Source organism: Pinus tabuliformis, chromosome 6, assembly GCF_031772625.1.
Source record: "Pinus tabuliformis cultivar Carrire ecotype Pingquan chromosome 6, CPIR1, whole genome shotgun sequence".
Taxonomy (NCBI): Eukaryota; Viridiplantae; Streptophyta; class Pinopsida; order Pinales; family Pinaceae; genus Pinus; species Pinus tabuliformis.
The window spans coordinates 1,201,538,426-1,201,561,765 of NC_142292.1; the positions used below are offsets into that span (position 1 = coordinate 1,201,538,426).

General features: G+C 39.4%; 1 protein-coding gene across 10 annotated transcripts in view; it reads right to left on the bottom strand.

The window, feature by feature from the left end:
• Window positions 1–20,251, bottom strand: part of LOC149263040 (rhomboid-like protein 20) — a 266,839-nt gene extending 246,588 nt beyond the window's left edge. For 3 of the 10 annotated variants that reach the window (XM_089425662.1, XM_089425651.1, XM_089425638.1), the window contains exon 1: window positions 19,684–19,784. Coding sequence is in view for 5 of the 10 variants with exons in the window: in XM_089425633.1 (XP_089281759.1) it covers window positions 19,684–19,784; window positions 19,875–19,899 (126 nt within the window). In the remaining 5 variants the exon portion in view is untranslated. Of the gene's footprint in view, window positions 1–19,683; window positions 19,785–19,874 lie in introns of those variants that run through there. The other 7 variants (XM_089425659.1, XM_089425633.1, XM_089425630.1 and 4 more) reach the window with 7 other exon arrangements.
• Between the last annotated feature and the right edge of the window lie 3,089 nt (window positions 20,252–23,340).

Here is a 23,340-nt window from a genome sequence, read left to right on the forward strand (position 1 = left end):
CTCCTATAAATCCTTCGAAACTCTAGTAATCTATAGTTGTCTCAATTGGAACTTCTGTGCCCAAGGAAAACACGCACCAGCTGGAAATGATCTACAATGTAACTCTTTTAGAAGTCCTGAGATAGATTTCTCTCTACTCTCCTAGGGTGACACTCGGAGTTCACTGAAGGTAGAGGTGGAATTCCCGCTTGGAATCCCTAGTGCTAAACAACACCGATTGACTTCGCTAGACAGCGCAAGGAAACTTGTGTTCAGAAGTTAAATTGTCAATGTCCCTTGTGTATTTGTCTCGTTCTATTTTCAGTTCATCGAGACAGCAAGGGTCGCAGAAGAGAAAGAAGAAGTACATAACCAAGGTCAGATGCTTCAATTGTGGGGAACTGGGGCATTATGCCACTCAGTGCCGCCGGAAGAAGGGAAAGGGGGAGGCTTCTGACTCAAAGGTTGCTCCAACAAAAGCTGACAAGGAAAGCAAGGATGACAATTGTGCCATGAGTGCTCGTGCGCCTCTGGAGAAGAGGTGGGTGACATGGAGTTATAGTCGAGAGGACTACATGGTGGGCAGGATCCTTGAGGTGCCCAAACTCTTGGTTCACATATGGCTACAAAATTTCCAGCAATGTGTGGGGAAAACTCCTATAAATCCTTTGAAACTCTAGCAATCTATAGTTGTCTCAATTGGGGTGCTTCGAACAACTTCTGTGCTCAAGGAAAACACGCACCAGCTGGAAATGATCTGCAATGTAACTCTTTTAAAAGTCCTGAGAGATTTCTCTCTACTCTCCTAGGGTGACACTCGAAGTTCACTAAAGGTAGAGGTGGAATTCCCGCTTGGGAATCCCTAGTGCTAAACAACACCGATTGACTTCGCTAGACAGCGCAAGGAAACTTGTGTTCAGAAGTTAAATTGTCAATGTCCCTTGTGTATTTGTCTCGTTCTATTTTCAGTTCATCGGGACAACAAGGGTAGCAGAAGAGAAAGAAGAAGGACATAACCAAGGTCAGATGCTTCAATTGTGGGGAACTGGGGCATTATACCACTCAGTGCCGCCGGAAGAAGGGCAAGGGGGAGGCTTCTGACTCAAAGGCTGCTCCAACAAAAGCTGACAAGGAAAGCAAGGATGACAATTGTGCCATGAGTGCTCGTGCGCCTCTGGAGAAGAGGTGGGGTGACATAGAGTTATAGTCGAGAGGACTACATGGTGGGCAGGATCTTTGAGGTGCCCAAACTCTTGGTTCACATATGGCTACAAGAGCCCTTAACGACAATAGAAAAATGACGAGTGCCAGTTGGAGCAAGGTGCGCTGGAGCAAAAGTGGCAGAGCTAGAGTGCCAAAGTCTGAGGCAACACAGTGGATGTTGTAGCAATGCTAGAGGCACAGAGCAATTTGGAGCAACGTAGTAGCAGCAGAGGTAGCTTCAGCATCACGAGGCATCCAGACTGACCAGCATGTCAGTGCTTGGGTGAAGTTTCAGTTACTTACTTCTTAGTAACTGAGTTGGAGTGCAGTTGTTAGCAGTGGTAGTGCTATGGGCAGCATGATGCAGCATTTTGAGAGGGAGTTGTAGAACAGATGTAGCAGCGACTGTGGCAGACTCATGGGCAGCAGTATAGGAAGCAACGGTGCAGTGGGTGAAGGGCATCAGGCCAAGCATCAGCAGCACAGAGGACCGATGCAGCGGATCATTGTAGTACTTCTGTTGAGAAGTGTTACTAGAGCACATTCATCGCTAAGAGGAAGTGTTGATTTTGAGTAGCATCGATTGTGCTCTAACTCCAAAATTTTGTGGAGGAGCTAGAATACATGAGATCTCCAGAAATCATTTGGAGAAATTCCACCCGGATGAGGAGTTATTAAAATAATTAATATTTTTAATGGGTTCCTAAGTCTAAACTTAGGAAAATAAAAATATTAATGGGTATTAATAAGAATATGGGTGAGAAGAAAAAGCAGTTTTATCACAATTACTAATAGAGCGGGGAGGTCAAGCTAGACTAAACAGCGAACGAATAGCTAGGGTTTCAGGTTTCTGAGCTCCATGGAAGCGCGCAAAGGGGGAAGCTCCACTCCCTCCTACAAGCAAGTTGTGGCCAGTCGCGGCAAGAAACCTTTGGAGTCTGTTAGAGGGACTGCTGAAGAAAGAAAAAAGAATCTAGAAGAGGATCAGGAGTTTACGAAACCAAGAAAGGTCAGTAGCATGAAAGACAATGAGGAAGAAGACAAAAGACAGGAAGCAGAAAACAAGGCACAGAAGGAGCCATGTAAACCCAAGACTGTCGTCACTCCTAGAGTAGTTCTAAATGATCCTGATCTGCAGGCACATAGGGACCACATGCAGACCTATGTTATCATTTGTAAATTCATGGGATTATGGCCCACTGAGAAGGCATTACAAACGTGGATCAAATACCATTGGAAATCGAAAGAAAGTATAGACCCGCACCTTGGGTCAAAGGGATTCTTCACGATGATCTTTACAAATATTGAAGACAAAGACAGAGTGTTTGAAGGAGGACCCTATTTTTATGCGGCAGCATGCCTCTACATGCAGTCGTGGATGATGAATTTTGTCCCAGAGCAAGAAACTTTTACTTCAGTCCCGGTCTGGGTAAGACTCTACTCCTTACCTCTTGATTACTGGCAAACAGAATCGTTAGCGGCCATAGGTAATAAACTAGGGCATTTTGTTAAAGCCTTTGAGGCCACCAGAAGGGGAAAATATACTTCCTTTGCAAGAATATGTGTAGAGATGGACCTATCGGGAGCCCTACCAAATGAGGTTATCTTGGAAGTTTTTGATGAAGAATGGGTGCAAACAGTAGATTATGAACATATACCTTTCAGATGTCGCAGATGCCATGAGCATGGACACCTATTTAGAGACTACCCTCTCAGCAAGACAGAGAACAGAGGAAAAACAACAACAATGAAAGACACTGAGATCTTTCACAAAGTGGGTCATAGAGGAAAAGGGAGCAAAAGGGCGCTAAAGCAACAGCAAACAAAAAGGCAACAGGCCAGTCTAAACAGGTTCCAAGTTCTCGAAGAAGAGGAAGAAATACTAAAAGAAGATCAGGTAATGGAAGGAAGCTCAGGGGAGAAGGAGAAAGAAGAAGACAGGGAAATAGCACAAGGTGTTTCTAAACAGAAGGAAACAATGATAAGCGATGGGGAACTTGAGATGGATCAAGAAATGACTCAGAGTGAGATGGAAACGGAGGATAATGAACTGCAGGAGATTCTGGAAAGAGAAAACCTAGATCTAGAAGGATTCTTGAAACAGGGCACCATTGGAGGGGTAGACTCAGTACCTCAAGAAGAGTTCAACCGAGTACAGTAGCTGTATCTATGGAAAACTCAGGCAAGAGAATAGGAAAGGCAAAACAACAATGAAAGGCAGGGCAGCGAAGGAGTGAAAACTATGAAAACCACACCAGGATTAGCTCCCAGAAACCCAGGAAAGAAACGAGGCAGGAAAAAGCAGAATGAGCTACTAATGGAATGTGGAAAGCTAATGATAGATTCAGGTAAGATGAAAGATCTATCCAGTTACTCTTTCACAAATCTTTAATAATGAAGTTCACAACTTGGAATATTAGAGGCTTAGGTAGTAAAAGAAAACAGAGAATACTTAGCAATAGAATGAAACAAGAAGCTCCAAATATGATCTTTATCCAGGAAACTAAATGTTCCATTCAAAAAATCAAAGAAATTCATAGTAAATGGCTCAATAGATTTGAGTTTCTAGAAGTTAAAGCAGATAACACAGCAGGAGGCATACTCACTCTTTGGAATCCCCAAAAGATTGGTATAATAGATGCTGAGGCAACTAGGAATTATTTATCAGTGATTATTCAGCCTGTAGGAGACAGCGAGACTTATCTGGTCACGAATGTTTATGGCCCACAAAGAATGGATGACAAACTCAAATTTCTAGATTCTCTTGTAGAACTAAGAGACAGGCACGCAGGAGTTCCATGGATCATGGGTGGGGACTTCAACATGATCAAATCACTGACGGAAAAAAAAGGGGGAACAAGAACTTTAAGCAAAGACTCTACAGCTTTTCAAACTTTCATAGATAATATGAAGCTAGTTGACACTGAAATGAATAATGGCCTCTTTACTTGGAACAACAAGAGAGGAGGGGAGTCTCAGGTAGCTTCAAAGTTAGACAGATTCATTATTTCAGAGGACCTTATGCTCACAGACAAGGAAATGATAGTGAGAATTCTCCCCTTTGGAGGCTCGGACCATTGGCTTGTGCAAATGGAGGTACAGGGTATTGGAACCCCAAAGAATAGACCTTTCAGATTTGAGAATATATGGCTTACACACCCAGATTTTATCAACAACATAGCAAGATGGTGGAAAGGAGATCTGAATATTCCTGGAACAAAAATGTTTCTGCTCCACAAAAGACTAAAATACATCAAGCTCAAACTCAAAGACTAGAACAAGAATGAATTTGGTAACATTTTTGCAGTGAAAAAAGAGGTTGAAGGTAAAATGCAGACACTCAATCAAACTCTTATCACAGAGGGTTTTGATAGCGGTAGAAATGAACAAGCTACGAAACTGCATCAAGACTGGGAGAAATTGTGTAAACAAGAAGAAATATATTGGAGACAAAAATCTAGAGTGCAATGGCTAAAAGAAGCGGAACAAAACACCAGTTTTTTTCCATAGATCCACCATGGCAAACAGATCCCACAATAGGATCTCTTCAGTCAAGGACGAGGAAGGTCATTTTCGCAATTCCCATGAAGAGATTGAAATTGTGTTAGTACAACACTTTCAAGGTATAGTGAATGAAACCAATGCAGACAGAGATCATTTTATCCGAGACTTAATTAAGCATATACCTAGACTAGTTTCCAGAGAGGATAATTTTAATCTCAACAAGCCAGTGACTAAAGAGGAGGTAAGTGAGGCAGTTAAGAAGATGCAGAATGGCAAAGTGCCAAGCCCTGATGGTTTTAATGTGGATTTCTTTAAAGCCTGTTGGAGCATTGTTAAACAAGATATTGTGAAAGTAGTGGAGGATTCTAGATTGGATAAAACCATTCTGAAGGCGCTCAATACTTCTTTCATCTCCTTGATCCCCAAACAGGATAATGCTCTGACTCCAGACAAATTCAGACCCATAGCTTTGTGCAATGTGGTGTATAAAATAATATCCAAAGTGGTTGCCAATAGACTAAAACCCCTTCTTCCTACTCTCGTTTCTGTGGAGCAGTCAGGATATGTGGAGGGTAGACAAATTCTCAACAACATCATTCAAGTGCATGAAGTGGTTCATTCATTGTTAAGCAATAGGAAGGCAGGAATGATCATGCAATTGGACCTTGCCAAAGCGTATGATAAACTGAATTGGACCTATATTAGGAAGGTCCTTCTAGCCTTTGGCTTCGATCATAACTGGGTGAGATGGGTCATGGCTTTGGTCACTTCCTCTAGCTTTTCAATTTTGGTCAATGGCTCTCCTTCCAAGACCTTTACTCCTTCAAGAGGTCTTAGACAGGGAGATCCGCTCTCTCCCTTTCTCTTTATCCTCATGATGGAAGGACTTGGGCGATCCATTAAGCATGCTAAAGAAGGGGGTAATATCAAGGGTATCCAACTTTCTGAAACTGGTAAAGCTTTGTCCCATCAACAATTTGTTGATGACACTATGCTGCAAGGAATCCCCACAGTAAAAGAAGCTCTTGCTTATAAACAAATCCTGTGAGACTTTGCCTTGGCCACAGGTATGGAGGTAAATCTATCCAAATCTAAGATTTTTTTCTTTAATACTAATATCGCTATTCAGAGAAATATCTCTAGAATTTTAGGTTTTCAAAGGGAGGTCCTTCCATCCAAGTACCTGGGAGTCCCTCTAACTGATAAACCCTTGCACAAAAGCATCTGGGAGCCAATCATTAATAAAATGTAGGACAAAATCAGAAAATGGACTATTAGGTCTTTAAATTTGGTCGGTCAGTTGGTGCTTACAAAAGCAGTTTTGCAATCAATCCCCATCTTTATGCTTTCAGCTCTTCCAGCTCCAAAGGGAGTGTTACATCAATTCAGAACCATTCAAAGAGACTTTCTTTGGGGGAAGGGGGAGGAGAGAAAGAAATGGGCCTTAGTAGCATGGGATAATATCTGCAAACCGAAAACCCACAGAGGTCTTGGACTGTTTTGACACCTAATCCTTGTGATTGGGTAAATATATGTAAATAAATAAATGAGAAATATGAACAGTCATCGGGAGATGAACTGAACAGTCTCTCCCTCATGTATATAATAGACCTATCTGATGGAATAGAAAACACGAATCAGTTTTTGCTTAATGGAGTTACTGCCTGGCCTGACATGGTATCAGAGCCAGCTCCTTTTTTAGCTCTTGTGCCTTGTAACTCCCTTGTCTGCTCCTCTGCTCTCCATATAATTCAGTGACTGAGTGTTGTACGCCTGTCTGATACTGCCTGCGTTCTGCCATATTCTATTTATAAGACCTGCGCCCTGTTCATCTGAATACGTTTAGAATCCATAAACGTTTCATAATTTTTGAACGCTGTCTATCAGTCACATTTGAACGTTGTCTGACCATCCGTTTGAATGCGTTGAGTGCCGAGTTTATGTTGTGTTTGCTGTAATTATGACTATTGGTCTCCCCATACCATAGTACGCCCGATTCAGTTTATGTTACGGCCTCTATACCACTATTGAAAATTCATATATAACGTTGCCTTTCATATTATGTATTACGCTGCTCTCTGTTGTTAAAGCTCTCCAGAAAAGCGCATGCGTTGGCTCCAGAAATGTTGTCACATTGAAGAACGTTGTCACTGCTCCGTTGATTGCTGGAGGAAAAAAACGTTGTCACGTTGATTGCTGGAGGAAAAAAACATTGTCACGTTGAACGCTGGAGGAAAAGAACGTTGTCACGTTGAACGCTGGAGGAAAAGAACACTGTCATATTGAGCGTGGTCCTGTTTGGAGTCTGATGGAGAAGCGGGGTATCGTGGAGATTTGAACACTGCTTCAGACTTCACACAGAGGCATTTGCGGTTGTTTTTAATTTTTTCTCTGGTGTCTCCACGCAGGAACCACCAATACAAGGCTGCGTTGAAGATATGGAACCATAATTAGGCGCTGGACTATTGTGGAGTTCATGTTTGTTTTCCTCATTTTGTAGATTCTTTAATTTTATTCGGCATCAAGAGAAATTAACACCTCTATGGACATTATGTACTCGTGCCTATTCCAAATAGTTTGAAGAGAATCCATTCATGTTGTTTCTGCACTTCACAAGTTGTTTTCAGAAAATTGAGCCGTTTGTAGCATGAGTTTGGCCAAAATAACTTCCATGAGAGGGTTCTCACTCCAAGGAAATTGTGGGGAGCAATTTGCAATGCTTGTAAAAATGGCAGTGAGAAAATGAATTGTTTCTTGAGCTTATGCTGACCGGGCAGGTAAATCTCAGCCACAGCCTTTTATTCTGCTGACATGGTAATTGAGTTTTTAAAAGGGGACGTATGCCATATGCATATATAATGGTGGATTTATATGGATTTATATAAAACTTATATGAGATTTATATGGTGGATTTATATAAAATTTATATGAGATTTATATGAGGTGGTTTTATATAATGATGGATTTATATGGGTCACATGGTGGAGTTGAAATCTTTTGAGAATGCCCTTTTGAGTACAATTTTACTGTATATTGGCAGAAGTATTTTTCTATCAGCAAAAAATAAATTTTTTTTTACAAAATGCATTCAATCATATCCATGGTGGGAATAGTTCTCACTGGCAAGGAGAACTATCCTGAATGGTCCTGGATGATAAAACACACCCTCATTTTCAATGAGTTGTGGAAAGGAGTGTGTGTCGGAGAAGGAGACAGTGACCCAGTACAGCCTACCTCAGAAAAAGAGCTCGTCATTTGGGAAAACATGAACAGCAAAGCTTATGCATTAATCACAGCATTTGTAAATGAAGAAGTGAGTCGCCATATTTCGTCATATTCAACTGCCTTTGAAGCCTTACAAAAGCTGAAAGAACTCTATGACTCACATTCTGCACTTGAAGTTCTCCAACTCATGATTAAACTCTTCACTCTTGAACTGCAAAATAATGATCCTCTTGCTCTTGCATCTGAAGTAAAATCTATAATGCATGATATCAAATCCACTAAGGTTGAATTGGATATTCCTCTTATCGCTTTTCTCAAGGCACTTTATCTTACTTACTCCAATTATCTTGAGTCATTGCAAACAAATAGAAATCTCAAAGATATAACTTTTGACTCTCTTGTGAAAAAGTTTGTTGAAAGAGAGAAAGCTTTTGGAAAGAAGACAGCCCCTGAATCTTCTAAAGAGGTTGTGTGCCTTGCTCATAAAGAAAAGCATCCTGCTCAAGATTCTACAAGAGGAAGAGGTGGACGAAGAGGAAGAGGAAGATATTTCAGAGGCAGGGGGGGCAGACATTCTCAAGGAGAAAAGGCAGATTTGCACTGCATTCGCTGCAAAAGAAATGGATCACATGATGCCTCTACATGCAAGCTACCATGGGACAAAATTGAGCAGAAAAGAAACCAACAGAAAGGTAAAACTGATGATACAGACAAACGTAAAGCACCTAAATCCGCTCACTATGTTGTGGCACAATGTAACATTGGAGTAAATGAAGATCTATTTAATGCTTCACTTGATTCTTGGAAAAATGATTGGTTGCTTGATTCAGGAGCAACCTGCCACATGACTCATAGAAAAGATTTTTTTGAAGATTTCACTGACAATGTTGATGGAGCAGTATACTTTGCAAATCAATCAAAAATCAAGCCGTCAGGGCTTGGCACAATTAGGCTTAAACTGCCTGGTCTTCCAGACTTTCTTCTGGATCATGTTCTATATCTCCCACAACTCAAGAGAAACTTGTTGTCCTTGGTCCACATCCGCCACCAAGGTCACTCCATTCATATGTTTGATGGCAAGCTTGAGGTAAGAGAAGCATCTGACCACTCACTTGTCATGAGGGGAATAGAAGAAGAAAGGCTTCTCAAGCTGCAAGGAACCTCTGCTCATGCACAACATTTCTCATACAATTGTCATCATGATGAAGGTACACTTCCATCAAGTTTATTATGGCATGCTAGATTTGGACATTTGAACTATGACAGTGTCCGCTTATTGAAGAAAAATGGTGTTGATGGTTTGCCTACAATTCCTAGAAAACTTAAGCAATGTGATGCTTGCATTCTAAGAAAGCATAGCAAACAGTCTTTTCATGATTCACATTCAAGAGCACATAGGAAGCTTGAACTCATTCATTCAGATTTATGTGGTCCAATGCCTGTTCCTTCTGCAAATGGAAATAAATATATCATGACATTTATTGATAACTATACCAGAATGTGTTGGGTTTATTTATTGAAGAACAAATCTGATGCTTTTCAAACATTCAAGAATTTTCATAAATGGATTGAAAATTATGCACAATCTCATATTGGGTCTATTCGCACTGATAATGGAAAAGAATACACATCAAATGAATTTGAAAACTATCTTCGCCAACATGGGATCAAACATCAAACAACTGTGCCTTATAATCCCCAACAGAATGGTGTAGCTGAAAGAATGAATAGGACAATCTTAAATATGGTACGATCCATGCTCTTCTTCAAAAATGTAAAGATAATGTTTTGGGCTGATGTTGTTCTATGTGCTGCATATATAAAGAATAGATGTCCATCTAACGCTATAAGAAACAAGACTCCATATGAAATGTGGTATGGAAATGTTCCTTCGGTAAAGCATCTCAGGGTCTTTGGTTCCACCTGTTATGCCTTGATACCAAAGGTACATAGAAACAAACTTGGAGTGAAGTCGTAAGTGTATCTTCCTGGGGTACTCAAACACCTCCAAAGCATACCGCCTCTATGATGAAGTAAATAAAAAGTTTGTTGTATCTAGAGATGTAATTTTTCTTGAATCATCCAAAACTGACAATGTTGTTAAGCGGCAACTTGATCGCTTGGATAGATTCACAAAAGCAAAATCATTTCAAGAATTTGATAATCATATTCCACATCTTGAAGGGGGGATTCCTATAGTAGATCAACATGTGGAATCTTCTTCTGAAGAACACTCTCCACCGCATGAAACTCCAACAACGGATGATGCTTTAAGTGATGTAATTGATAGAATTGGGAGACTCAATCTTGATTCAGTCCCAACTCAATCAACGGAGCAACCTGGACCATCTCAGAAAGGTCCCCCAAAGTGGCTGACAAAGACACTTGAAAGTGTTCATCCTGATGAAGTTGGAAAGACAGGAACTAGAAATTCAAACCGGCAAAATGGAGGTGATGTAGATGACTCTAATTCACCTGTTGATATGGATGTTTCTTATGATTGTGAATTGAACTTGTCTACAGATTTTGAACCAACTTCCTTCAAAGAAGCTGCTTCTAATGATGAATGGAAAGAAGCAATGCAAAAGGAGTATGATGCCCTCATAAAGAACGGCACTTGGAAGCTGGTTGATCCTCCATTAGGAACCAAACCAATTGGCTGCAAGTGGGTCTACAAGAACAAGTATAAAGCTGATGGCTCACTTGACAAGCACAAAGCTAGGCTTGTGGCAAAAGGTTTTGCACAGAAGGAAGGGGTCGATTATGAGGAGACTTTTGCCCCCACAGCAAAATGGGCTACCATCCGGACACTCTTTGCACTAGCAGCTCAGAACGGTTGGAAAGTCCATCAAATGGATGTAAAAACTGCTTTCTTGAATGGAGATCTAAAAGAGAATGTTTTTATGTCCCAGCCTGAAGGATTTGCTGTGAAAGGACATGAACATAAAGTATGCAAACTTGTGAAGTCCTTGTATGGCCTCAAACAAGCACCGTGAGCCTGGTATGAAAAACTAACTGAGCATCTTCTGAAACTCAATTTCAAACATTTTGATCTTGGTGATGCAACTTTATTTGTCAAGAAAGTTGGTAAAACAGTTGTATATCTTGTGGTATATGTAGTGATCTTTTGATGACAAGGAACAATGAAAGCTACATTGCATCCATAAAGAAGGAATTGGGGAAAAGTTTTGAAATGACTGATTTGGGCTATGTTCATTATTATCTTGGCATTGAAGTAACCCAACATCCAAAGTCCATATTTCTTTCTCAAAAGAAATACATTGGAGATTTGTTGAACAGGTTTGGCATGACAGAGTGCAATCCTCTTACTACTCCAATGGAACAAAACTTAAAGCTCACATCTATTGAAGGAAAAGAATTTGAGGATGCAACAAAGTATAGACAGCTTGTAGAAAGTCTCAACTACCTAACTACTACCAGACCAGACATTTCATTGTTGTTGGAATCCTCTCCAGGTTTATGCAAAAGCCTTGTGAGGGACATTGGTCTGCTGCAAAAAAAGTTCTAAGGTACTTGAAGGGAACTCAAGACTTTGGAATCAAGTATACACAGGTGGACGACTTCAGCTTGATTGGATACTCTGATTCAGACTTCGATGGAGACAAAGAAATTTGGGTATCTACTTCAGGATATGCTATGAGTCTTGGATCAGGAGCTGTCTCCTGGAGATCACGCAAACAATCAGTTCCAGCAGATTCCACAATAGAAGCAGAATACATGGCAGCAGCTGAAGCAACAAAATAAATTGTGTGGCTCAGGAAAATTCTTGAAGATTTGCAGGTAAAACAAGTACAATCAATTCCACTCATGATTGACAATATCTCTGCAATAAAGTTGGCCAAGAACCCAAAGTTCCATGATCGAACAAAGCACATCAATACTAAATATCATCTGATTCGACATCATGTTGAAGCCAAAACAATCCATCTCCGTCATTGTTCCACAAATGAGCAAATTGCAGACATCTTCACCAAAGCGCTTGGAAAAGAAAAGCTTGAACGATTCAGAAAGATGCTTGGACTCACCAACATCCCTTCAGATTAAGGGGGGGTATGTTGACACCTAATCCTTGTGATTGGGCAAATATATGTAAATAAATAAATGATAAATACGAACAGTCATCGGGAGATGAACTGAACAGTCTCTCCCTCATGTATATAATAGACCTATCTGATGGAATCATAAACACGAATCGGTTTTTGCTTAATGGAGTTACTGCCTGGCCTGACAGACTGGATGATCCAGATGTTCTCAACAAGGCTCTAGAAGCAAAATTATGGTGGCGCTGGGTGAAAGAACCAAAGGCTCAGTGGGCTAGTGTTTGGAAGGAAAAATATGCCAGCACTTGGCAAGATAATGATCACATAAGGATGACGGGTAACATAAAAGGATCCCACATCTGGAATAAGGCATGGGAGAACAGAGACCTAGTGCAGAAAAACAGTTTCTGGGAGATCAGAGAAGGAGACCTGGCTTTGTTTTGGGAAGATAAATGGCAACAAGAACCTACACTGTTAAGAGAGGACTTTCTGGACCTTAAGAGAGAAACTGACACCAAAGGGCTTTTAAGGGTTAGAGATTTTTGGGAACAAACCAGTACAGAAGACAAATGGAGAACCCGAAAGACTTTAGAATTAGGGAATTATAACCCTTTGAAAGTAAAAGCAAAAGCACTACTGACTATTTTGGAACAAAGGAAGATTCTGGTATCAGAACGGCATGACCAACTCAGATGGGGCAACAACAAAGAAGGCACCTTCAATATTAAGGAGGCCAAAAAGTTATTGCTTGAGCAAGACTCCAATACACCGGACAAAGTGTGGCAGAACCTGTGGAGGCAGCAAGGTTTGATGAAAATCAAGCTCTTCATGTGGTTAGTGCATCATAAAAAAAATTTGACTTGGGACAATATTAGAAAGAGAGGTGTGTTGGGACCTTCTAGATGCCAGCTCTGTGAAGCTCAGAGGAGACAATGGAGCACCTTCTCAATGATTGCATCTTTACCTCTAGCTTGTGGGACACCTTTGCCACAATTTTTCAACAGACGGACAGGGACAGAGCAAGCATGAGAAATACCCTAAATAACTGGAGACGAAACTTCTCCGAGCATGAGTTTCTTAGACTAGCTTGGGTTTTAACTCCAGGCTTCATAATTTGGAATGTTTGGAAAGAAAGAAATAATAGAATTTTCAAAAATGTTCACAGCACCACCCATCTCATTTTTGAGAGGATCTTAAGACAGCTCAAAGAGACGGTGGGCACTTTTGTGAAAAACTCCCCAAAAAACCCTCCTTCTGTAACAGAGATGCAGATTCTGTGTCGGTTGGGGATGCAGGGGCTTATTCCGCAGGGGATGGTCAAGAAGGTTATGAATCCTGCTAATAAGCCAGATTATTGGCATTCTCCTCCTCAGGGTTTTCTGAAATTCAACATCGATGGGGCCTCAAAGGGCAACCCAGGTCTTGCTAGTTGTGGAGGGGTACTACGTGATGAGAATGGATGTATTCTTTTTATCTTCCATTGCCATCTGGAAAAAGCTACAAATAACATGGCTGAATTAATGGCTCTTGAACAAAGTTTAGATTTCCTGAAGCAGGATAATCTCCAGAACACTATTATTGAAGCCGATTTTGAGTTGATCATTAACTCGGTTAAAAGAATTTGTTGTGGAACAGAGCCAGAAAAAGTCTCAAGTCATTGGAGGCTAATACAGGTCTTTCAAAGGATACAAATTCACCTCCAAGATCTTCGCACAGTGAGTTTCACTCATGTCCGAAGGACGGCCAATAAACTGGCAGACATCATGGCCAATCAAGGAGTAGTTTGTACTAAAAACAGGGTCAAGTTGATAATGTGAGAGATGTCTCAGAACAGATTAAAGGAGCAGTGTTGTGGTCAGGCGGAAGAGGACAATAAGATTTTCCATAACAGGACCATGGAAACGGGACTTGATTGACTTTTTTGCACTTGTAAGAATGCTTTTGGCGTACAAGTTTCGGAATGGCAACAGCGTACCAGAAGTGTCAGGGAGATGGCCAGAAAAAGGGTGCTCCATCTTCCTTTGGTCGGGCACCGGATTCCAGTCCTCCACAGCAGCCGCAAACCACTCTTTATTTCGGCAGTGACTTTACCACCCTTGAGGCAGTTTCCGTTTTATCGCACCGCTTTCAGGATGGAAGCGGTATTTTTCATTTTGGTGCGATTCCACTTAATGCGCAACACGTGGCGGAGAGTGGGGAGGAAAAACCGCGCCTCATCGTGCGGTAAACTTCAAGAAGTTAAGGGTGTGTGATATGAATTGCAACGGTTGGATCATTCGCGATCAACCTATAGCCAGGATTGATCGTGCTAGTTGGTGGATCCGTTTTGGGGGTTATTGCTCGAGCTGTTTGCACACACCATCTGGAATCGAACGTACTCGACGGATTTCGAAAGGAAAAGATACACGATGGTTAAGTGAAAATTGGACCCGATGTATTTATCAATTAAGATCTTTAGAATCCATCGGGTCCGTTTTACCAGTTAAACGGTGTGCTTGTTAGCCACCCGATTTGTTTCTCCGCCGCTGGCTCTTTCGATCCAGATATAACGACGTGATGTGGGCTTGTGCCTTTTTGTATACTATTTCTTTTTTACAATTTTGAATAGCAGGATCCGCTCTTGCCTTAGCAAAAGAATATGGGTGAGAAACTTCTAAGTGATGAGGATCGAGTCTGTTTTAATCTTAGCCGTTGATTAAGGACTTAATCTCATTCGTTGATTCATCAACAGGAAAAGTATAAGAGGAGGCTTGAGGGTCAGTTGGAGATACACTTGAGAGATCAAAGAAGTTCGTTTTTTTGGGGGCGAGGTTTGTTGAGAAAATCGAGCTAGTGATCTAAGTTGCAGTGAGAGGGGCAGTTCGATAGAGGGACTTCAGTCCAAGGCTAAGAATACATAGCAGAGAAGCAAAGCAGCAGCAAGAGAGACAGCGCAGCTCCAGAGAGGGCAATGCAGAAGCCAGAGGGGCTGTCGTAGTCATTTAGAGGCAACGCTAGGGTTTTTGTGAGGCAGAGAGAGCAACAGTTCAGCATATCGATTTTTGAGCAAGGAAGGCTCACTGGGAGGGTGACACAGTTCCAACGCAAAGCTTGGAGCAGCCATCGCTGCCCCGCACTGGGAATAGCATTGTTATCTGTGGGGTTTGATCATCCAGTTGTTGGATTTGCCAAAATATCTGTCTTCGAATAGAGGTACTTTTGTCAGGTTTATTCTCAGTTGGGTGAGCAGGATTTGGCACCCTAGTTGTATTCAGAAATCTGCTTAATAATACAAACCCTCTATATGTTGCACCGGTCTTCCCGCATTGGGTTTTTCCGGGGAAGTTTGTCCAAAAATACAATGTCCCTTGTGCATTTGTCTCGTTCTATTTTCAGTTCATGATCTGTATGTATGTGTAGTCTGCAATAGTTTCTTCATCACTGTTTAAATAATTAAATAACTTGTTGAATGTAAAAACAAGTAGGAGATGAAAAACCAGTAATTGCAGTAGGATTTTTGATGTGTAGATTCAGAAATTCTCACACCTAGAATGCCCTAATGCTATTGAAGGAAGTCCACACCCTTCATTTCACTCTCACAATTCATTTGAACAATTGGAAATTTTTGAGCTGAATTTCTTGGGTTGATTTGAAGAGTTGAATGAAGAACCTCTTTGTTGACGTGTTTTGGTTCAGATATGGATTGCACTCAGTGCTAGTTTGATTATATGCACCCTTGCTATGCAAACGAGAACCTTTGCATGTTTATGTATAATGGTTTGGATTCACATCAATGCACACAAACATATATATATCAAAATTTGAACAATTTATGTAATTTTTGGTTGAACAACTTTGAGGTCCAGTTTTGTTTACAATTTTTGTCTAGATCCAATCCAATTCCGATTTTTGGGATCAACCAATTAAATGACAAATCCAATTCTAATAACACTGGTTCAACTTTGAATCCTCAAACCCTAGGTTTTCAACTCTTCATCATTACAATCACCAAGACCTACATGGAACATTCAAAATAGAATAACCAAGTCTTCTTCCAAGCTCATCTCACCACGATCTTACCCTAGCTTTACATCCCAAAAAAACAAGGTATGACTTTTGACATTAATTCGTCAAGGGGAAGAATAATGTTGTCGTTATTGCATTATCTATAAATCCTATGTTCTGTTCACTTTCAAAAATTCCAGCCTCTTGGAAAGATCACATACTAGCTGAACATGCAAAAAATCAGCATGCTTGTGATATTTTAGAACGTAAAATTGATGATGGAAAATATAAAGTGATGAATGATATCATCTATTACAAGAATAGAATCCACCTAGTGCCCAAAAGTAAGTTTAAGTGCAAAATCCTAATTGTTGTTCATAACAATCAACTTGTTGGTCACCCTGGTTATTTTAAGACATACAGGTCTGTTTGTGAAAGGTTCCCATGGAAGGGTATGAAGGATGATGTTCTCAATCATGTGAGGGAATGCATAGAATGCCAACAAAACAAGGCGGAAGTTTCCTTCCCTGCATGGCTGCTACAACCACTTCCTATTCCCAACCAAAAGTGGGAACAAATATCAATGGATTTTATCACGAGGCTACCTAAGGTAAATGGTAAGGACTGCATTTTTGTTGTAGTGGACAGACTTACTAAATATGCTCATTTCATGCCAATGCCTTTTGAATCTAAACCTCCACAAGTTGTTGGTCTATTTTTTGAACATGTATTCAAACTTCATGGTGTGCCTAAGAGGATTGTAAGTGACAAGGACCACATATTCATTAGCACTTTTTGGCAAGAATTGATGAAGTTGGCAGGAACAAAACTTGATCATAGCACTAGTTATCATCCTCAAATGGATGGTCAAACTGAAATTGTTAATAAATGGCTCGAGGGCTACTTGAGGAACTATGTGTCGGGACAACAAAAAGCATGGGTAAAATGGTTACATTTGGCAGAATTTTGTTACAACACTACATATCACATGAGCATTGGCATGACTCCTTTCAAAGCTTTATATGGTTATGAAGCTTCTGCATTTTTGGACTTGGTCCAGAGCTCCAAAAGTTCTTGTCTGAGTTAAAGAGAACCAAGATATCCTCAACACACTCAAGAAGAATATTCAGATTGCATAGGAATAACAGAAGAAATATGTTGATCGCCATCGAATCGAGAGGTCTTTCGAGGTGGGAGACATGGTATTTTTGTGTCTTCAACCTTATAGACAATCTTCATTGAAGATTAGTGGAGCAGAAAAGCGTAAACCCCGATTTTACAGGTGATCAGGAGAATTGGGGAAGTAGCATATAAGTTGCAATTGTCTTCTACAAGCAAGATTCACAATGTATGTCATGTATCATGCCTCAAAAAGGCTCTTGGGCAGCATGTGACTCCTTCAACGGAATTAGCTCCCATGGATGAAGAAGGTAAACTGATACATATTCCAGAGATCATTCTGCAGGTAAGGGAGAAGCGATTGAGGAATAAGGTAATCACCGAATATCTCATCAAATGGAAAAGCTTGCCCTTAGAGGACACAACATGGGAAGGTGAGGAGATTCTTAAGCTTCCTAATCTACAAATGCTTGAGGACAAGCATTCTTTGGGTGGGGAGGACTCTAATGTCCCCAAGTCAAACTAGGTAAACTAACAGCAAATCGGATGTCCTTTCCTTGGCTTACCCAAGAGGAAAAGGGCATAGAGCCACATTGGGTTTGGATGCATGCACAAGGATTAACACACATGGATAAGATTGAGCATGATTGGGAGTTATTTGGAGTGCATGCATGAGTGAACTAAAGACCACTGGGATGCATGCACTAATTTAGGAATGAGTTGGCACTTTTCTTGGAGTTAACTACAGCGCGTGCATGCATGGGGAGATAATTGAGCATGTGGTCCAGTTAACTAGGTGCATGCCTCTTTCTCGCCCACTTCATAGCAGATTGACATAAGAGTATCTCCACTAGACCAAGCGCATATTTCTTCTCTCCACTTCTACTTCAGTTGAACTCAAGCATACTCCCTTAGCCATGCGCATGATTCACCATCAATTAACCGGAAAGCATGGAAGTTGAAGGCAAAGACTTGCATGGATAATTCGATTTCCATGATTGATAAAAGGAGAAGGTCACTTTGATAGCTGGGTAAGATATGCATTGTGAGTTTTCTATTCTATGCTGTTGTAACATTGGGGTTAAGGTCTGACAACCTTGAGTATCCCTGGTTTCAAAGAGACATATGTCCCCCCCCTAGTCAGAAGGGTGGGTTTCGGTGGAAGAGCTTTGCTTTGTGAGACCCTAGCACATCATCTTTTCTGGACTGCAATCATTCATCAGGCTTGGAGGTCAACTTAGAGAAAATTCAAAGGACAGTTTCAGATTTGTGTTTATTTTAGCAAATAATTTTCATGGTTGTAATTCCTGATTTTTATATGCAAATAAAATTTCAGATTCTGTTGTGCCCTCAGTTTAAAAATATTGTTGTTTTTCTAGTATCTATATTTGGGGATATTACAGGTGGACTCGCATTCCTTATTGACTGGACTTATGCTGCTGCACCCCCTTTAGAAATGGCCACCTCACGAACTACAGTGGCAACAGCTTGCTGGCTTCTTTTTGCAAGATCAGTCACAGATCACTATGTCCTCTGAGATGTGCAGAAATGGGAATTATAATTTATAAATCTTCCTTTTTCAAGAAAACAAAAAAGAACTGATCCATTGGTTTAAATCTTTGCACTGTAGTCCGTTAAAGAACTCTGTTACATTTAAAGACAAACAAAATTCACGAACACTTAACCAGTTCTATCCATCCTTCAAATTCCTTAACATGACACTGCAATAAAGATGTGGGCGTCGTAAGGTCCACTTCACAGTGGCTATTGCACCCGACTACCTTGAACCTAAATATTTTTGTTAAGACACATACAATTAGGTTTCTTACAGGGGTTTAGGAGGCACTTCAAGTACATGCATAATTTAGTCAAATTTGCTTAAATTTATCCTCAGACAGAAACTTCAACAGAAAACAATGCGAAGCCCCTTCACTACTCACTCGCTTCTCTTAAACATAGCAGCACTTTGAGAGATGCTCCTAAACAGATGAAATACTTTTCAACAGAATTATGTGTAGTAAAAGCTTGCAGCACTTACCAAAACAATTATGAAACCCTGCAACTTTACATCAAAATCTCTTGGAGCCCACCTAATAGAATCTATTGACAAAATGTCAATTGGATGTAGTTTGGTGGTTAGGAGAAATGTTATTATTCTTCCCGAGTCTTATTCCAGTATGTGACACATTGACCTATTAATGAATATATCCCTATACTGGTTTCTGGCCTTGTTAGTTTCTCGCCTTGTTCTCTTAAGGTCCCTAAAGAACCAAAAAAACATGTACATTCTTTACATGGAATAATACTTATATAGGATAATAAAAATTGAAATATATATATATATATATATATATATATATATCAAAAAACAATAAGTATATATACTCTGCGAATCAATTAATTAATATGAAATTATAAATTTGCCCAGTTTACCTCAATTCTCCACCGTTGGAAAATTTACAGAAAACTTACGAACGATAATAACTTCAATACCATAACCTCGTAAGATCCGCGTAAAATTGGCAGAGTTATCAGCAAAAAAATGCCATTGAAATGTACCATCAAATTGCAGAATATAGAAAATGGTGTAGCAGAAAAGAACAGATACCTGGTAAGAAAGACCGCAGACCGATGCCCCATCTTGCATACCAATTACTATAGAAAAAATGGCAGATGTAATTACTAAACCCTTGGTGACCGGAGCATTTTCTGCAAAATGCAAGTCATTTCAGTGGAAAGATATATGATAAATGAAGAGCAGTATATGCTAAATTGATCAAATTAGTGAGATGTGCTTACGAAATCCAGAGGGTCCGTTGTTCATTTTGTAATTTCAAAATTGGACACCGCTCTTAGATTTTGTGCAAAGACAAGAAAACACTCCTATTCCAATATTTTGATCAGATCCAACTTTACTTGAATAACGCAACACTTATTGTCAGCACCGTGAAATGGATCTCTACCCGCCTTACTTCACTCTCGAGTGTAGAGTCCTTAACTCTCTCCACTTTCAGTTCTTATGTTTCCTCTAAGGACTTGTGAAGTTATAGGTTGATTATAAAAATAAATGTAGAAGTGGATGTCATACAATTGGGGTAAGCTGAATTGGTGACTCCCACGGCTTTTATAGAATGAGATTATAGTCAGACTTTTTTCCAGCCGGAAAAAGCAAACTCCTTTCAGTAGGGTAAAAGTAGTTTACATATTCACGGATCTTTAACATGATGACAGATTATAGTCATCACAGTCAGACCTTGTGAAGAATGTTTTTAGATAATGAAATTTTATTAATACGTGAATAAAATTGAAATGCACTCCTTGTAAACTCATGGGTAGTTAATAATGAGTATTTAATTTTGGGTAATAGAAATATTAGTTAAATTCCAAGGCAGTTAGAATTATGGGTAAGGTGTGAGATATTTTTTTATTGGTGGATAAGGTTCAATTTTCATGATTATTGCATCTAGAATTATGAGTCACTTTGAAGTAGTGATCAAATATCAAATTGTTTTTAGTGAGACTTTTTGGAAGCTTTTATGGTCTACTTTTTTATCTAATTGCTCTAAAATTTCGGCAAGAATTTATTAAAATCACAAGCTTGATGGGTAACCGCTGCACAATCGAAGTGCCCTAGGGGTTTTTCAGGGTGTTGAATCCATATATACAATCAAAAAACCAATTTAAATAACACAAATCAAGATTTCACCTCAAATTTTTCCGTTGGATTCCGACACCGGAAAGTCCAAAAAGTCGCACTAAAGACAACTCCATCAAATATCTGGCTACACCCAAAAATATTATATCTTGTGAACCATGTGTACATAATTGATTATGGCCCACCACTACATCCTCAAAAATCCCAAAGGGGTTGGATCGATCATTAAGGGATAGGGAGTTTTGCATCATTAAGCAAGATTTAATTCGTGTGAATGCTTATTCTAAAGCCATGGGGTCATATTGAAGTAGTGGTCGAACATGTCATAGCACCTAAAGAGGTTATATCAAAATTATATCATCCCTTATGCACACATAAGTATATTAATGTGCACCCCCATCTCCTTCAATTTAAACATAAGGGGTTGGATCCATTGGCGAGGAATGGGAAATTTTTAATACCAGGCAAGGTTAAATTCTCATAAGGGTTGTTCCTAAACCCATGGGGTCACCTTGAGGTAGTGGTGAAACATATGGTTGCACCTAAAAGTATTAAATTAAATGATCTTGTGATTTGTGCACATATAATTGGATCAAAGTTCACCTCAGTATCCTTCAAAATTTTGGCCCAAAAAGGTTGGACCATTAATGAAGAGGAAGGTATTTTTCATGAGTGGACTAGGCTCAGTCCTCATGAGGGATTTACCTAGAGCCATGATGTTGTCCCCTTCATCTTTTATGGAAAACATAGTGACAACAACATTGTTGATGAATAGTTGTGTAGTTGCAATAGTTGAATTGAAGACCATTGGTAGGAAAAAAAGGAATTAGAAACATTAGGTAAAATCCTAGGTTATCAAGGTGCACAGTTGTGAAAGATTAAAGATACTCAATCAAAGCCCGCAAAGCTATGAACTAGTTTGTAAAGAAAGAATTAGAAGTAGGCGAGTGACTTCACAATTTTCAATGTAAATTCTACCTCTAAGCATATGTGTAAATATAATTGTCTCAACCTCTTAGAGGGTTGGGTAATAGTGGATAGTAGTTGGATGTACTACATGTTAGATATTGGCTCTAGAATTATTATGTAATGATGTCATGCCCCAGTCATTTATTGGAGGCTATGTCATGATGCACTAGATTATAATGCAAATGAATGGAATGGAGCCTCCCTTTCATTTTTCGCTTTATGCCTTATTGTATGGTGATTTGGTCTTTTATTTATCTCACTTAACTATTGTATATAATGATGGATCATTAATTGCATGAACTACTACACCTATGGTCTTAGCTAAGAGATGGTATAAATGATGATGGTTAATAATAGTTCTTGATCTGTAAATGAGGGACTCATAGCTCACTTGCTTCACCGACATGAATATCTTATAGAATTAAATTATTATTTGGTGTTCTAGCATTATACAAAGACATTGGTTTTGAAAATGGCAATAAGGCGTCTATTCTTAATGTATCATGCACACAACAATCAACTAACAATGTTAACAATAATTTAAAATTTTCAATCAGTTTTATGTTGTTATCACCAAGCAAGCACACAGTGTTTGGCTATGGTTATTTGCTTCAAGGCTTGAGTTCTTTCATGTTTGCAATGCTCTATTCTCAATAGGAAATTGAATGACACACATGTTGAGTGTATGACACATCTAAAATTTTTAAATTTTAGTTACCACTTTTTCTTTGATTTTGCAAGTAATCTTTTTTCATTTTGGTTTTAACGATTTCATGCATATCATATAGTTTAGAAAGCATACTTGGCCTTTGAGAAAACCAAATTTTTCTAAGTCCCTTGGTGTTGATTTGAGCCAAATGGTTTGTTATCTATGAGTTTTGAACACTTCCATCATTGAATCAAAGTCAGTTTTAATCGTTGATATTAAGCCATGGTATGTGAAAATGTAAAAGTAGAATGTGTGCACTAACAAGAAAATGCTTGCGCCCATGTCAAAGTAATTTTTTGCATTGACGAAAAAGAAAATTCACACACACCAATAAGAAATTGAAACTAGTGTATTGATGAGGAAGTGAAGTGAATTTGTTGATGTATACCATAACTAAAAGTAGGATCGTTTCACCAATGAGTGGTTGTTTATGATCTCTTTGCACTTTGCTCAAACATAAAAGTTGAAAAGGATGACGATGTCAAAGTTTATTTTTGCATGAATGGGATTTTTCTTTGTCTACTAAACTTTCATTTTTGATCTTATTAAGACCCGATCAATAATCATGTTTTGCATGATTCCCAAGGTTTTGTACTATCTCTCAAAACTCATTATGCAATCACTGCCATTTAAAACTTTGCAAAACAAGAAAGTGATCACAACTGCCAAAGAGCAAATCTAGTATTAATTAATTCACTAATCCAACAGCTAAAGTGTCCAATTGGCATTTAAACTACAAGATTTGGGGGATCCAATCTAGTTTAGCCTAAATTTTGTTATCATGTTGGTAAATTTCGTTTTTTGATTATAAATTTTCAAACTAACCCATTGATTGAACAATTCATGGTGTGAATTCGAATAGTGTTGATGAGAATTGGGAGTTACTTACATAAATGCTATGCTTTAAAAGCATGGTTTTTGGTTAGCAATGT